This window comes from Dermacentor albipictus, chromosome 3 (assembly GCF_038994185.2).
Source record: "Dermacentor albipictus isolate Rhodes 1998 colony chromosome 3, USDA_Dalb.pri_finalv2, whole genome shotgun sequence".
In the NCBI taxonomy this organism is placed as follows: domain Eukaryota; kingdom Metazoa; phylum Arthropoda; class Arachnida; order Ixodida; family Ixodidae; genus Dermacentor; species Dermacentor albipictus.
The window spans coordinates 193,941,893-193,955,948 of NC_091823.1; the positions used below are offsets into that span (position 1 = coordinate 193,941,893).

General features: G+C 46.2%; 2 protein-coding genes across 2 annotated transcripts in view; one reads left to right on the plus strand and one right to left on the minus strand.

The window, feature by feature from the left end:
• ric8a (ric8 guanine nucleotide exchange factor A) overlaps positions 1–14,056 on the minus strand; it is a 473,887-nt gene that overhangs the window by 188,856 nt on the left and 270,975 nt on the right. The window lies entirely within an intron of this gene.
• On the plus strand, positions 2,839–4,471 carry LOC135896941 (uncharacterized). Its single transcript, XM_065425482.1, has one exon. The coding sequence runs from the start codon at positions 2,849–2,851 to the stop codon at positions 4,301–4,303; it is 1,455 nt and encodes a 484-aa protein (XP_065281554.1). The 5' UTR covers positions 2,839–2,848; the 3' UTR covers positions 4,304–4,471.

A 14,056-nucleotide genomic window follows, 5' to 3' on the forward strand; every position in this document is an offset into this window, starting at 1 on the left:
GGCATTAGCGACCACAACGTACTTCATATCGGCATTTCATTGCCATTAAAAAAGAAAGCCCCAACGCAAAAATTAATCACTGATTACAAGAAAGCTAACTTCGACGCATTTAACCGCGAACTTGCACTCTTCTACGAAGATTTTCGACAGTCTTACTCTGCTCGCTCGGTCAACGCCAATTGGGAATTATATAAAAACACTATGCTAAACTTAAAAAACATATATATCCCTACTATCCTTATAAATACCGACAAAAATAACCAGTGGTTTACGCAGCACCTAAAACGTCTACTTAATAAGAAAAAACGCCATTATCGGAAAGCAAAGTTAACTAATAACCACAGAGCTTGGGAAAGATACGAACTAAGCGTCAAAAAATACATCAAGGAATTGAAAGCTTCCAAAAACAAATTTTTTTCAACTGACCTCTTATCAATCCTTCAGTCCAACCCTCGTAAATTCTTCCAGATTATCTCCCCGCCTAAGCGCCAAACTCAGTTACAACTATCAGACGACGACAATGTACTAATTGACACTGAAAAATGTGCTACAGCTCTTAACAATTTCTTCACATCAGTATTTTCTCCTGCTATAAACTTCAGTTCTGACGAATTACCATGCCACTCGCTGTCCACAATGCCCGATATCCAGATCAACGCTGATGGAATAGCTGGGCTAATACAGGATCTAAAATTATCCTCCTCGGCTGGTTGCGATCAAATCAGCAGCAAATTACTTAAGAACACCAGTTCCCTGTCAAGCGCAATACTTAGCTTACTTTTCCAACAATCAATCAGTACTGGTGAAGTTCCCCACGATTGGAAAAAGGCTCAAATCATTCCCGTCCATAAATCTGGTGATCAAACAAAAGCATGTAACTATCGTCCAATTTCTCTAACCAGTATCCCCTCTAAACTGCTGGAACATATCATAGCAACCAATCTAATGCACTACCTTGAATCAATTAACTTCTTCTATTCATATCAGCATGGTTTTAGAAAACTATTATCCTGCGAAACTCAGCTCTCTGAATTCACCGATGAAATCTTACAACACATGGACAATCACCTACAAATTGACGCCATCTTCTTAGACTTTTCGAAGGCCTTCGACCGCGTCCCTCACAATCACCTACTTGCCAAATTATCTACTCTTGGAATCCCCCCATCACTGATTACTTGGATTGAACATTTCTTAAAAGGACGCGTACAATACACATCCGCTAACTCTCATGACTCACACATTTCTGATGTTACATCCGGTGTCCCCCAGGGAGCAGGCTTATCCCCGCTGTTATTTTTAATCTATGTCAATGACCTGCCAAGTAACACAAAAACTAGACTGCGTCTTTTTGCTGATGACTGCGTCATCTACAACGCCATCCATAACCCTGGTGATTCCATTGACTTACAAGAAGACATAGACACTATCGTTTCATGGTGTGAAAAATGGTTCATGCCTCTTAACCTTAATAAGTGCCAATGTATGTCCTTTTCACGTAAGCGCAGCGCCACAAACTACGCGTACCACATAAGCTCAACTACAATACCACGAACAGACTGCTATAAGTATCTAGGTGTTCACTTAACATCATCATTATCATGGGTTACTCACATTGAAACAATATGCGCAAACGCCTCGCGCACACTTGGTTTCTTGCGTCGCAATCTGAAATCTGCATCGCCCGCTATAAAAAAACTTGCATATCAGACATACGTTCAGCCGAAACTGGAGTACGCATCATCTATCTGGCACCCCTCGCAAGCATATCTCACCTACGAATTAGAAGCCATTCAGAATCGTGCTGCACGCGTTATCATGTCAAGCTACTCAAGTAAAACCAGCATAACTGAACTAAAACGCACACTCGATCTTCCCAGTCTCCAATCACGTCGTATCATCTCGCGACTCTGCATGCTTCACTCTTACTACTATCACCCAATAGCCAGACACCCTCGACTACAACCCCCGCCTAGAATCTCTCCCCGCCTCAACCACAGCTGTCCTATTGCGCACATTCAATGCCGTACATCTTCGATGAGGGATTCTTTTTTTCCTAATGCAATAGCGCTGTGGAACACTCTGCCCGAAAGTATTGTTTCTTCCGCCGACCGCACGACTTTCCGTGAGAAACTAACTATCTACTACACCTAGAATGGTTCGTCTCAAATGCATTTGCTTATTGACCCCTTTTATGTAAATAATTGATAATAATTCGTTCTCACGCATAATATGTTTTAATAGTATTTATGTACTATATATTTTGTTGTATATTATGGTTTCTTTACACTGATTTTGATGTTACTACTGCTTGCTCGGTTCCCTCCTGAGCGTTGTTTCCGTTTCTATTCGTCGTCTATCTTTCCTTCCTCTTTTCCCTCTTTAGCGTGATGAGTTCCTCATACTTTGTTTGCCCCCGCCTTATGTAATGCCTCCGGGCCTTTAAGGCTTCAATAAATGAAATGAAATGAAAATGTACATGACAGGAGCTTCAGCAGGTTCATAGTGTTAAGGCACTTTGATTTCAGATACTTCAAATGTGGTACAAAAGTCAGCTTACTGTCTACAAGGATTCCTAGAAATTTGTGTTCATGGCTCACAGATAGCCGTTCTCCATTTAGATCTATTGCAGGGTCTGCCAGTATGCCTCTCTTGTTAGAAAACAGGACGCATGTACTTTCTGGTGGGTTTAGCTTGAAACCGTTTTGGTCCGCCCACTTAGATAATTTATTTATGCAAAGCTGTACTTGTCGCTCACAGATACTTAGGTTACATGAATTGAAATCTATCTGGATGTCATCCACATACACAGAATAAAACATGTGGGCGCGGCAGGGGCACAGCGACAATGCCGCTCACGAATCCCTTCCTGTTTTTCGTTCAGGCCGTGCTCTTCATCTGCCCGACACCCCCAGCCATCGAGACATGCTTCGGCCTTTCTGCGGCTGAGACGACGGAATACTGTATCTTCAGGCCTACCAGTCCACAGAGATGCGATATCAGTGACATGCTCCCGGACATGCGCACATGGGCACCGTTACTTGCCGGATTTTCCTCGCCGTCATCGGTTACGTCAGAGTTTTGGCAGCATAAAGGTCCAACCACTTCGCGGATTCCGGCCAGTGGGCGCGGCAGGGGCACAGCGACAATGCCGCTCACGAATCCCTTCCTGTTTTTCGTTCAGGCCGTGCTCTTCATCTGCCCGACACCCCCAGCCATCGAGACAAGCTTCGGCCTTTCTGCGGCTGAGACGACGGAATACTGTATCTTCAGGCCTACCAGTCCACAGAGATGCGATATCAGTGACGTGCTCCCGGACATGCGCACATGGGCACCGTTACTTGCCGGATTTTCCTCGCCGTCATCGGTTACGTCAGAGTTTTGGCAGCATAAAGGTCCGGCCACTTCGCGGATTCCGGCCAGTGGGCGCGGCAGGGGCACAGCGACAATGCCGCTCACGAATCCCTTCCTGTTTTTCGTTCAGGTGAGAGACTATCGCCTAACGTATACCTATCGCAGTGACAATGTTTGCCTCTTGCTTCTGCCGTGCCCACGGTCTTTGAGTGATATGCTTACTGCGATTTACCATTGCTTTGTGAATCTACTGCCTACCTGTGGTGACGTAGAGACTAACCCGGGACCGTCTACTGCAGAGATGCTTCAGACCCTAATTGATGATGTTCGTGAACTTAAACACACTGTGCAAGCTACTAACAGCAAGGTTAACGAAACAAGTATTAAGCTGTTTTCAATTGACAAGAAGCTTGACGATATTTCTGCTACGGTGACTAATTACACGAGCAAGGTTGACGAGCTTCAGTCAGAAGTCGAAAAACTGGCTTTGAAAGTAGACGACTTGGAGAATAGGAGTAGAAGGGAGAACTTGATTGTATATGGCATAAAAGAATCGACCGAAGAAAATTGGCAATCCCTCGAACAAGTCGTGACTAAAAACATTCTGACTGACACTCTAAAGGTTCCAAACGTGGCTATCGAGCGTATTCACAGGATTGGCCGCCCAGCCGAGGGCAGATGCCGACCCGTCATATTCAAACTTGTGGATGGCAGAGATAAGGCCAATATTTTGAAGAATTGTAACAAACTGAGAGGCACAGCCTATAGCATATCGGAAGATTTCTCCCCGCGCGTACAATCAATCCGAAAGAAGCTCTGGGCTGCTGCTGCTGAACACAGGAAGAAAGGTGCCAAGGTCGTGCTGTCATTCGACAAAATCAAAATTAATGGTAAACTGTTCCAATGGGACGACACTCAAGATAAAATAGTCCCGCTAGCTTCACATTGACGGCCTAACTTCGGAAACAAGAGTCCGCTTAAGAGCCGCAATTTATGTCACAGAGACACAGTTCAAAGCGAGTTCTCTGTTCTGAACATTAATGCCCGTAGCATCCGGAATAAAACAGAAGACTTCGAAGGTCTTCTTTTAACGTATGAGCCTGATGTTGCAGTGCTCACCGAAACGTGGCTCCATGATAACATATCCGATAAGGATGCGATACCTCATTCGCACGAAATTATCCGCCATGACCGCAGTTCTAGAGGGGGTGGGGTAGCCATTGTGATAAAGAAAGGAACAGATTACACGCTTGTACCACACCATACTAGCATAGAAATGGTCTGGATCCGACTTCATACTTGCAAACACAGCATCTTTATTGGCGCCGTTTATAGGCCACCAAATTCAGATCTAGGTATGCTCGAGACGCTGTATGACTTTTTGAATGAGCACAAAAAGCGATATTCACATGTCATTTTATGTGGTGATTTTAACTTGCCAAAAATCAACTGGGAATCTTTGAGCGTCTCATCTTCATGCCGGCATTCTGATTTGCTACTCGATATTGCCTTTTCTTTTAATTTGAAGCAGGTTGTGGCTGAACCATCGCGAGTTACTGCTACCACGGGCTCACTTCTAGACCTTGTGTTTGTGTCTGATGCTATTGAAAGGCTGGGTTTCATGGTTAATATTATGCCTGGTATATCCGACCACGATTTAGTGCTTTTCAAAACCAATATGGCACGACCAATCACACGCCAATCAACAAAACAATTTTACGATTTCAATAACGCTGAAGACGAGAGTATTCTAGACCTTCTTGAACAAGAATACGACAATTTTTTTGCAAGGTACAGTGAAGGCCACACAAGTCCGAATGAATTGTGGTTGAACTTTAAACGTACGGTACATATGTGTATTCATCGGTACGTCCCGCTGAAGAAAAAGAAAATTCATAGCCACAGCCCATGGATTACACGAGAAATAATTCACCTAAAACGTCGCGTAAGCAGACTTTCCCGTAACATTTCGAGGGCTGCACACAGTACTGTGGCGTCACTTCGTAGAGAGCTAAAAAATCAAATACGACAATCAAAATTCCAATTCATTAACGTAAAACTATACAACTTCCTCATTAATGACCCACGAAAATTCTGGACTTATCTAGCTCAAAAAAAGGACCCCATACACAAATTGACAATAAATGACGTGGACGTTAGTGACGGACAACAAATAGCGGCAACGTTCAACGACTATTTTTCTTCTGTGTTCCTGCGGGGTGGTGGTCCGTCTACCAATTTCAGATCAACCAGCTTCCAGGTACCCGATCTTACCATAGGCGAAGAAGGCATTTTTTCCGCCCTTCTACACCTGAATACAAAGAAATCATCTGGACCAGATGATATTCCGAACACGTTTCTTTCCACATACGCGGAATGGTGTTCAAAATTCCTCTTTATTATATTCCGTACTAGTCTACGAGAGGGTGACGTTCCCAGGGATTGGAAGCTGGCTAAGGTTATTCCTGTGCACAAATCTGGTACAAAACTCCATGTCGCTAATTACAGGCCAATTAGCTTGTTGTGCACCGCAGGTAAAGTGATGGAACACTTTGTTTTCAAACACATCGCCTCATTCTTAGAAGACAATAACTTTTTTTCTGAAGCTCAACATGGATTTCGTCGTGGGTTATCTACTGTGACACAGCTAATTCACACTACCAATGATTTCTGTAAAGCCCTTGACATAGCAGGACAAATAGATGCCATTTTTCTGGACTTTGAAAAAGCCTTCGACCGCGTACTGCATAGTAAACTTCTGCTAAAACTTAGACACATCTTACAGAATCAACAAATTTTACAGTGGCTTGATTCATACCTATCTCACCGGCAACAGTATGTCCAGATATCCAGTTCAAGCTCACCCATCGCTCCAGTATTTTCAGGAGTGCCACAGGGCTCAGTCCTTGGGCCGCTTCTTTTTCTTATATATTTAAATGACCTAAAACTTGACTCTCCTGTGCGGGCCCGTTTTTTCGCAGATGACTGCGTAATTTATCACACAATTCTCACCGAAGGTGACCAGCTCGTTCTAAATAACTACTTGTGTGCTGTTAGTAATTGGTGCCAAAACTGGTCGATGACATTAAATGTCACGAAATGCAAACAAATGACCTTAACCCGAAAGAAAGATCCACGGAAGTATTCGTACAAAATTAATAGCGCTCCTCTAGAACCAGTAGAACAATTTAAGTATCTTGGCGTAACGATCAGCTCTAACGTCAGTTGGAGCCCCCACATTAAAAACATGGTTTCAGTAGCATCCAAAAGACTATGGCTAATAAGACACCGGTTAAAACATGCAACCACTAAAACGAAACTTGTAGCTTATACTTCGCTCGTGCGTCCCCTACTGGAATATGCTGACGTGATCTGGGATCCGCACACTAAAACAAATGTAAAAAGTATCGAGGGGGTTCAGAGAAAGGCACTGCGATTTATACACCACGCCTACGGAAGACAGGTATCGATATCTGATCTTCTTAGCCGCTCCGGTCTTCCTACCTTGGAATCTCGTCGAAAAATGCACCGTCTGAAGATGCTATTTGCAATAATTAATAATCATACCAAATTAGACTTCCACACTTACATGCAGTACAACAGAACCCGACAGACTCGACACAAACACGACAAAACAATTATAATGCCTCAGTGCAGAACCAACACATACAAGCTGTCGTTCTTTCCAAGAACGATAGCAGACTGGAACAAGTTGCCCTACGATGTGGCCACCTTATCATCACCCGATGCAATTTTTCAGCAGTCAGTTCTAGCCAATAACCTTTGTGAGCTCGGTTTTTTTTTCTTTTTTTTTGGATTTGAATGTAACGCGTTTGCATCTTGTTTTGTTTGCTTTGCTTCGCAGTAATCTTCTGTGTGCCTATGTGGTTCTGTCTTATCTGTTACTGTTGTTTTCTTGATGGACCGTTAATATGAAAAGCGTCATGTACCCACTCCTGCCCTGGCTACCAAAAGGCGGCCGGCAGTATTGAATAAATAAATAAATAAATAAATAGTACAGTGCAATCTGGATGATACGATCATGGCTAATACGAATTTCCGGATGATACGAATTTTTCTGCGGTGCCGACTGAGCCCCATTACTTTGCAACGTACTAGAAAATGGCTGTTATGAATAAATTTTTGAGCCGCGTCGGTTGATACGAAAATTACCGAAGACACTTTGGAAATTCCAAAGCGTGCTAGGCGAAAGCCAGACACTGCTGCTGTCTGCGCTCCACTTCCCTGACTTTGCTGTTCGGTGAAATAGCCAGTCGCTGCTACCGTCTGCGCTCTAATGCATTCGTTGTGGTGTTCGGCGATATCGCCTGTCGCTGCTGCCACTTTCGTTCTGCTTCCCTGCCTTTGGTACCTGGTGATCTAATCTGTCGCTGTTGGCGTTTCCGTTCTGCCTCTCTTGCTTTCGCATCTGGTGACATGTTAAGTCGTCGCATGCGCATTCGCTCCTTGTTCTTCTGGCCTTTGGTATTTAGGGAATCTGGCGTCTGCTGCCGCTTCCCCAAACCGCTTGGCGCGGAATAACTGGGCCGCTTCGGAGCCATGCATCTCACCCACTCGACTGCAACGAGACGTCTGGCGAAACCGCGAAAGAGCGGCGGTGCAGCAGCCACCGCTGACGCGCGCGTGCTTGTTCTACCGCTATTGTGTGACATCACGGTTGCTATGTGCAGCTGGGCCCCCCACGGGCGCGCCGGTTGCTAAGGAGGGGAGGAGGTTGCGCCGCTGCGCAGAGGAGAGGCCACAGCTGGCACGATTCCAGCGCATGGACGGACGCGACCGCGAGCATGAAAGGCTTTCGCCTTAATAAATGCCGCACCACCGACGGCCGCGAAGGAGAGTAGCGCGCAGTCACGCGATTTCTCCCTTTCTCGTTTGGTGCGTGTAGAGGTCGCCCCAGTTTAGCCCCGTTTGTGAGGCTGCCACGAGAGTGTGGCGCCCCATGTGACCTGTGTGTGTGTCTCTATATATGTTCGGGCCCAATAAAGAAGGGGCATTCCCTTTTCGTCCAAGCAAGTGGCCGTACGTTTTGGTCCGTCCCTGCGTGCTCGTGCCCCGCGCGGCACTAACCAAGCGACAGTGCTGAGGCGCGGACGCGGCGCCAGACAGCGCGGAGGCCGCGACTGGGCGCGAAGTTTGAAGGTGTCGCGCTTTTGTGCTTTCCTCCTTTTCCGCGTGCCATCGCATGGAGTAGCTGCTGTGCTTTGGGCCGCGTTCTTTGTGTTAGACATGGGCGACCGCGAAGGTCCACCACCGGTGGCTGAAACGCTGCACATGCTCGAAGTTCTGAGGCGTGCTATGGCCGTGGATGAAGTCAGCGCAGACACGTGCATGCGTTTTTATGGATTTGAACAAAGTCTGCAAAGTGACCTGACAAAGAAAAAGAGACATTAGAGACTTTTTCTTCAAGAAATAAATGCTTTTTACGTACGTGTGCCTGAGTGAGTTCCCTTCTAACTCTTTAGTTTAGCTAGTTTTAATTGTTTCGATGATACGAATTTCGGCTAATACGAATATTTTTTGTGCCCCCGTGAGATTCGTATCGAGATTCCACTGTATGTGGTATGGCAGTCTGGATCGAGTTCATTTTGACAATAAAAAGAGTGCACCTCAGCACACCACTTTGTGGAACACCAGCCTCTTGTGTAAATGGACAAGACAGAACATTACCAACTCTAACACGGAATGTGCGATCGGAGAGGTAACTCTGAATCACGTTCAGCAAGTTGCTTCGAACTCCCATTACAGACAGGTCATGGAGGATTCCAAAGCGCCAGGTATGCCTTTTCTCTATCTAAAAATACTGACAGGAAAAACTGTTTGTGGACAAAGGCTTCACGAATATTTGTCTCGATGCGGACAAGGTGATCTGTTGTGGACCTACCCTCCCTAAAACCGCACTGAAATGGTTAAAGTATCTTGTTGCTTTCAAGAAAATGGATGAGGCGATGGTTAATCATTTTCTCAAATAATTTGCATATAGAACTTGTCAGAGCTATAGGCCTATAACTGTTGGGTGAGAAAGGGTCCTTGCCCTCTTTGAGAATAGGGATTACAATTGCTTCTTTCCAGACAGAAGGAATGTAGCCGGCAGAGAACATGGAATTGAAGAGTGACAGCAGTGTTTCTTGGGTTTCAGGGTGTAAGTGTCTGATCATCTCATAGATTATTCTGTCACTTCCTGGAGCGGACTTGTTGCAACAGTTCAGTGAGGCCTGGAACTCAGCTATTCCAAATAGACGATTGTATACTTCATTTGATGTGCTTTTCCGACCCAAATGCATCTGTTCTGCTAGTCGCTGGTATTTTAGGAATGTATCTGTGTAATGACATGTACTGGAAATGTGCTCGAAATGTGCACCTAGACAATTAGCTTGGTCCTCAAGAGTGTCTGCTTGTGCGTTTACTAATTGTAGAGGATGAGCTTCGCGGCCTTTTATTTTGTTCACCCTGTTCCAGGCTTTTATTTCGCCTGTATAAGAATTAATACTAGAGATTTATTTTTGCCAGCTTTCCCTTTTGGCAAGGCGGCGCGTTCTTCTACCTTCTGGTTTTATTTTCTTGAAGCTGATCAAGTTCTCGGAAGTTGGGCAGTCGCAAAGGCGACTCCAAGCCTTATTTTGATTTTTGCGGGCTTCCTTACACTGCTCATTCCACCAAGGAATACACCATTTAGAAGGTGATCCATTCGTTTGAGGGATACATATTGATACAGCACCAGTTATAAATGCTGTCAAATAAGATACGCTATCATCGATTGAGAGAGTACAGATGTCATCCCAGGTCAAATGTGTCAGCTCTCTGTATCGTTTCCAGTCAGCACAGTCGACCTTGCAACATGGCAGATGTGGGGAACACTTATCGCCTTTTGTTAATTTTAAGACAACTGGGGAATGGTCCCTCCCATACGGATTTTTGATCATGTCCTGCTACTCCAGGTATGGAACTAGTGTACTTGTTGTTATACTTAAGTCAATGGATGAGAACCTTTTGTTCGCCACGTTGTAGAATGTGGGTTCTTTCTTGTTTAGTAAGCATGCATTGGAGGATAAAAGGAACTTTTCTCATAAGCGCCCTCTCGTATCACAACGAGAATGTCCCCAGAGGGTGTTATGTGCGTTTAAATCACCTACTACAATGTAAGGTTCGGGGAGTTCTGCGATAAAGCTCTGGAATTCTGTTGTGGAAAGTTGATGGCATGGAGGGATGTACAGAGAGCTAACTGTTACTAACTTATCTAATAGCACGGCTCTTATTGCCACTGCCTCGAGAGGCGTTTGCAGATGTAAATGTTGGCAGGCGATACCCTTATCAACCATAATAGCAACACCGCGTGACGAGGCGTAAGCATCACTGCAATCTTTGCGGTAAACGCCATGTTGTTTGAGAAAGTTAGTATGTGAAGGATTAAGGTGTGTCTTCTGCACACTCAGCACCGTTGGATTAAACTTGCGAAGGAGTTCCTTAATATCATCAATATTGTGAATTAAACCTCTCACATTCCAATGCATTATCTGTGTGTCCATATTGGAAGTGTTTTATGGTGTGTGTCAAGAGATCAATTAGGTTGGCTCAAGAGACCTTTGAAGGCCCCTTGATGCAGGGTATTTCTTTTATGTTGGTGCGCTCCAGGGAGCAATGCCGTTCTTTCAGCGTCTGAGACACTGGAGAAGTTTTTGTTACATCCATCGCCTCGTCAGAGGCGCTGGATGATGCCCGCTCAGCGGGCGCTCTCGGGGATTTTTCGGGCCTGTCTGCACGAGCAGTGGCCCTGGGACTGGCAGGCCCAGAGGTCAGAGATGCATTGGACATGTCGCTCGCCACTGCCGCAGCCACTGGACTTCCCCGACACGCAATTCTCCTAATTACCACCCTCGCCCCTCTAGCACATCCTTTTCCTTCACCCCTTCTATGCCCACCCCATCATCTGACCCTGTGACGCCTTTGACACGACCCCGCTACTCCCGCTCGCCTTCTCCCGCCCGTTGTCAATTTCGCTCGCCCCGTCTTGCCATGCTCCTTCTCCGACCTACTCGCCGCAACCACGACCGGAAAACTAGACAATGCAGCTTCTGGAGGTGAAGCTGCATTGACGACATTGGCCGAAATCCTCGCTTCACCTTACCCACGAACAAGAATCTTTTGGACGTTCTCGTCGACAAAGTTCCTGTGTGCGCGTCGATTGACACCGGGGCGCATGTGTCCATTATGAGTGCTGCTCTTCGCCGTCGGCTAAAGAAAGTTCCGATGCCTGCCCCGAACCGAGTTGTACAAGCCGCCGACGAAGGGACTGTCGCTATTGTTGGCATGTGTTCTGCCCGACTCACCATTGCTGAGAGACACACCGTCATTCTCTCTACCGTCATCGAGCATTGCCCTCACGAACTCATTCTCGGTCTGGATTTTCTAGCCCATTATTCTGCCCTCATTGACTGTTCGGCCGGCTCACTTCGCCTTGACTTGCCTCTTCTTGCCGACCCTGTGGACCCGCCTCCAAGCCATCTGAGCTGCATAGATTTTATTCGCCTACCACCTCACTCTGTGACACACGTAGACTTGTTGTCCTCACCAGCTGTACCTGACGGCAATTACGTGGTTGCACCAATTCCGGCCGTTATGCTTACACATGGTGTTATCGTGCCTCACACTGTGCTGAAAATTACTGGCAACCGCACCTGCCTTCCACTTGTCAATTTCGCGCTAACCGCACAAGTTCTGCCTCAGGGGATCTCCTTGGCTATAATTCGCTCTTTGCAGGATGATGAGGTCGAGCCATTCACAGTGGAAGATCGTTACAGCTCAGCCCATACCGTGACGTCATTGCATGGTACTGACGTAGACATTAAGAATGTGGTCTCCTCTGACCTGACACCTGCTCAAGCTGAAGTGCTTTGCTGCGTTCTTGAAGGCTATCGCGACATTTTCGACTTTGACAATCGACCCTTAGGTCAAACGTCTGTCGTGACCCATCGCATAAACACTGGCGATGCGAACCCTATTCACCGACGTCCATATCATGTTTCTGCATCAGAACGAGCTGTTATACAACAGGAAGTCCAAAAGATGCTTGCAAAGGACATTATCGAGCCTTCCTGTAGTCCCTGGGCTTCTCCCGTCGTACTTGTCAAAAAGAAGGATGGAACGTGGCATTTTTGTGTAGATTATCGTCACCTGAACAAAATCACAAAAAAGGACGTGTACCCTTCGCCACGTATTGATGACGCTCTAGACTGCCTGTACGGTGCCACCTATGTTTCTTCTATTGACTTACGGTCCAAATACTGGCTAATATCCGTCGACGACATGGAGAGAGAGAAAACTGCATTTGTTACCCCTGACGGCCTTTATCAGTTCAAGGTGATGGCTTTCGGTCTCTGTAACGCGCCCGCCACCTTCGAACGAATGATGGACTCTTTGCTTCAGGGGTTCAAGTGGTCCATCTGTTTGTGCTATCAGGATGACATCATCGTTTATTCGCCCACATTTGACACGCATCTAGACCGTCTTTCAGCGATTCTTGACGTGTTCCGCCGCGCCGGTCTCCAGTTGAACTCATCAAAAGGTCACTTCACTCGCCGCCAAATCACCGTCCTTAGAACCTCGTGGACGCCAGAGGTGTGAGACCTGATCCGGACAAGATTCACGCCATCACGAACTTTCCTCAAACACCTGGCATCTGCTCAACCCACAGGATCACCTTTTCCCCAGACACGGCTAAGCTATGCGCGGCTACACGCAGGAGGGGCCAACCCTCATGTGCTCGGGTACGTGGTGCCGCAACGCACCAAACGCCTGCTGACACAGACGCTCCTGCAAGGTTGCCTTGCACTTGTAGCGAAATGTCACAGTCTAAACAGGATAAAAACAAGTCATTAAGAATGGGAGCAATGCAGGAGCCAACTCTGCTCTTCTGCAAAAAACATTGGTTATAAAAAGTAATGAAAGTGGAATAAGATAAAGCTGCAAAAGTTCTAAAAATTGACAAGAAATGCCGGCCTCGTTCTGGAAGGAAACAGTACCATACTCATCAATACATTGCTCAGCACAGGACAGTATGCTTCTATGCAGCAAATAATAATAGAGGCCTTTAACATCGATAGAAAACGCCTGAAGGCCACGGTCAGAATGTAATTTCAAAGAATCAATCACAGCACAGTGTCTGAGCCCCTTTCCTCAGACACTGGGAGCTCAGACACTGTGATCCAAGAGACCGCAGTTTTCTGGCATCTCAAAGCATCAAGAAAACTTTATTTTCGTGTGGATTCTTTCATGGGGGACACCAGTAATGCAACTGCGAATGACATTAACGTTTCGGGCGCGCTTCACCATGCACAGCTTCCGTTTGCTCTACAGTAAACAGCTGGGAGCGCTCGGCACTCACTTGGTACCCATTACTAGGCGGTCATCAGTTGTGGGTTTGGAACTTTTGTGTCCTGTTCTGTGCCTGTATGAGACTAATTCGTCGGCAGTATTATTTGACACTGTATGCACAGTGTTAGGCATCGCCACCGCTGCTCAGTAGTGGCGATGCCTCTGCTCGCCACTTTGCTCTAAGCGGGTCAAGCTCTTCATGCGCTTCTACTAATGTGGCTTAAAATGCATGTCTGGGTCGGGACTGGAAAAAATTTCAAATAAAGCGATATTTCGAGTGAAGCAATTTCTTTATAACGAGGGATTACTGCAT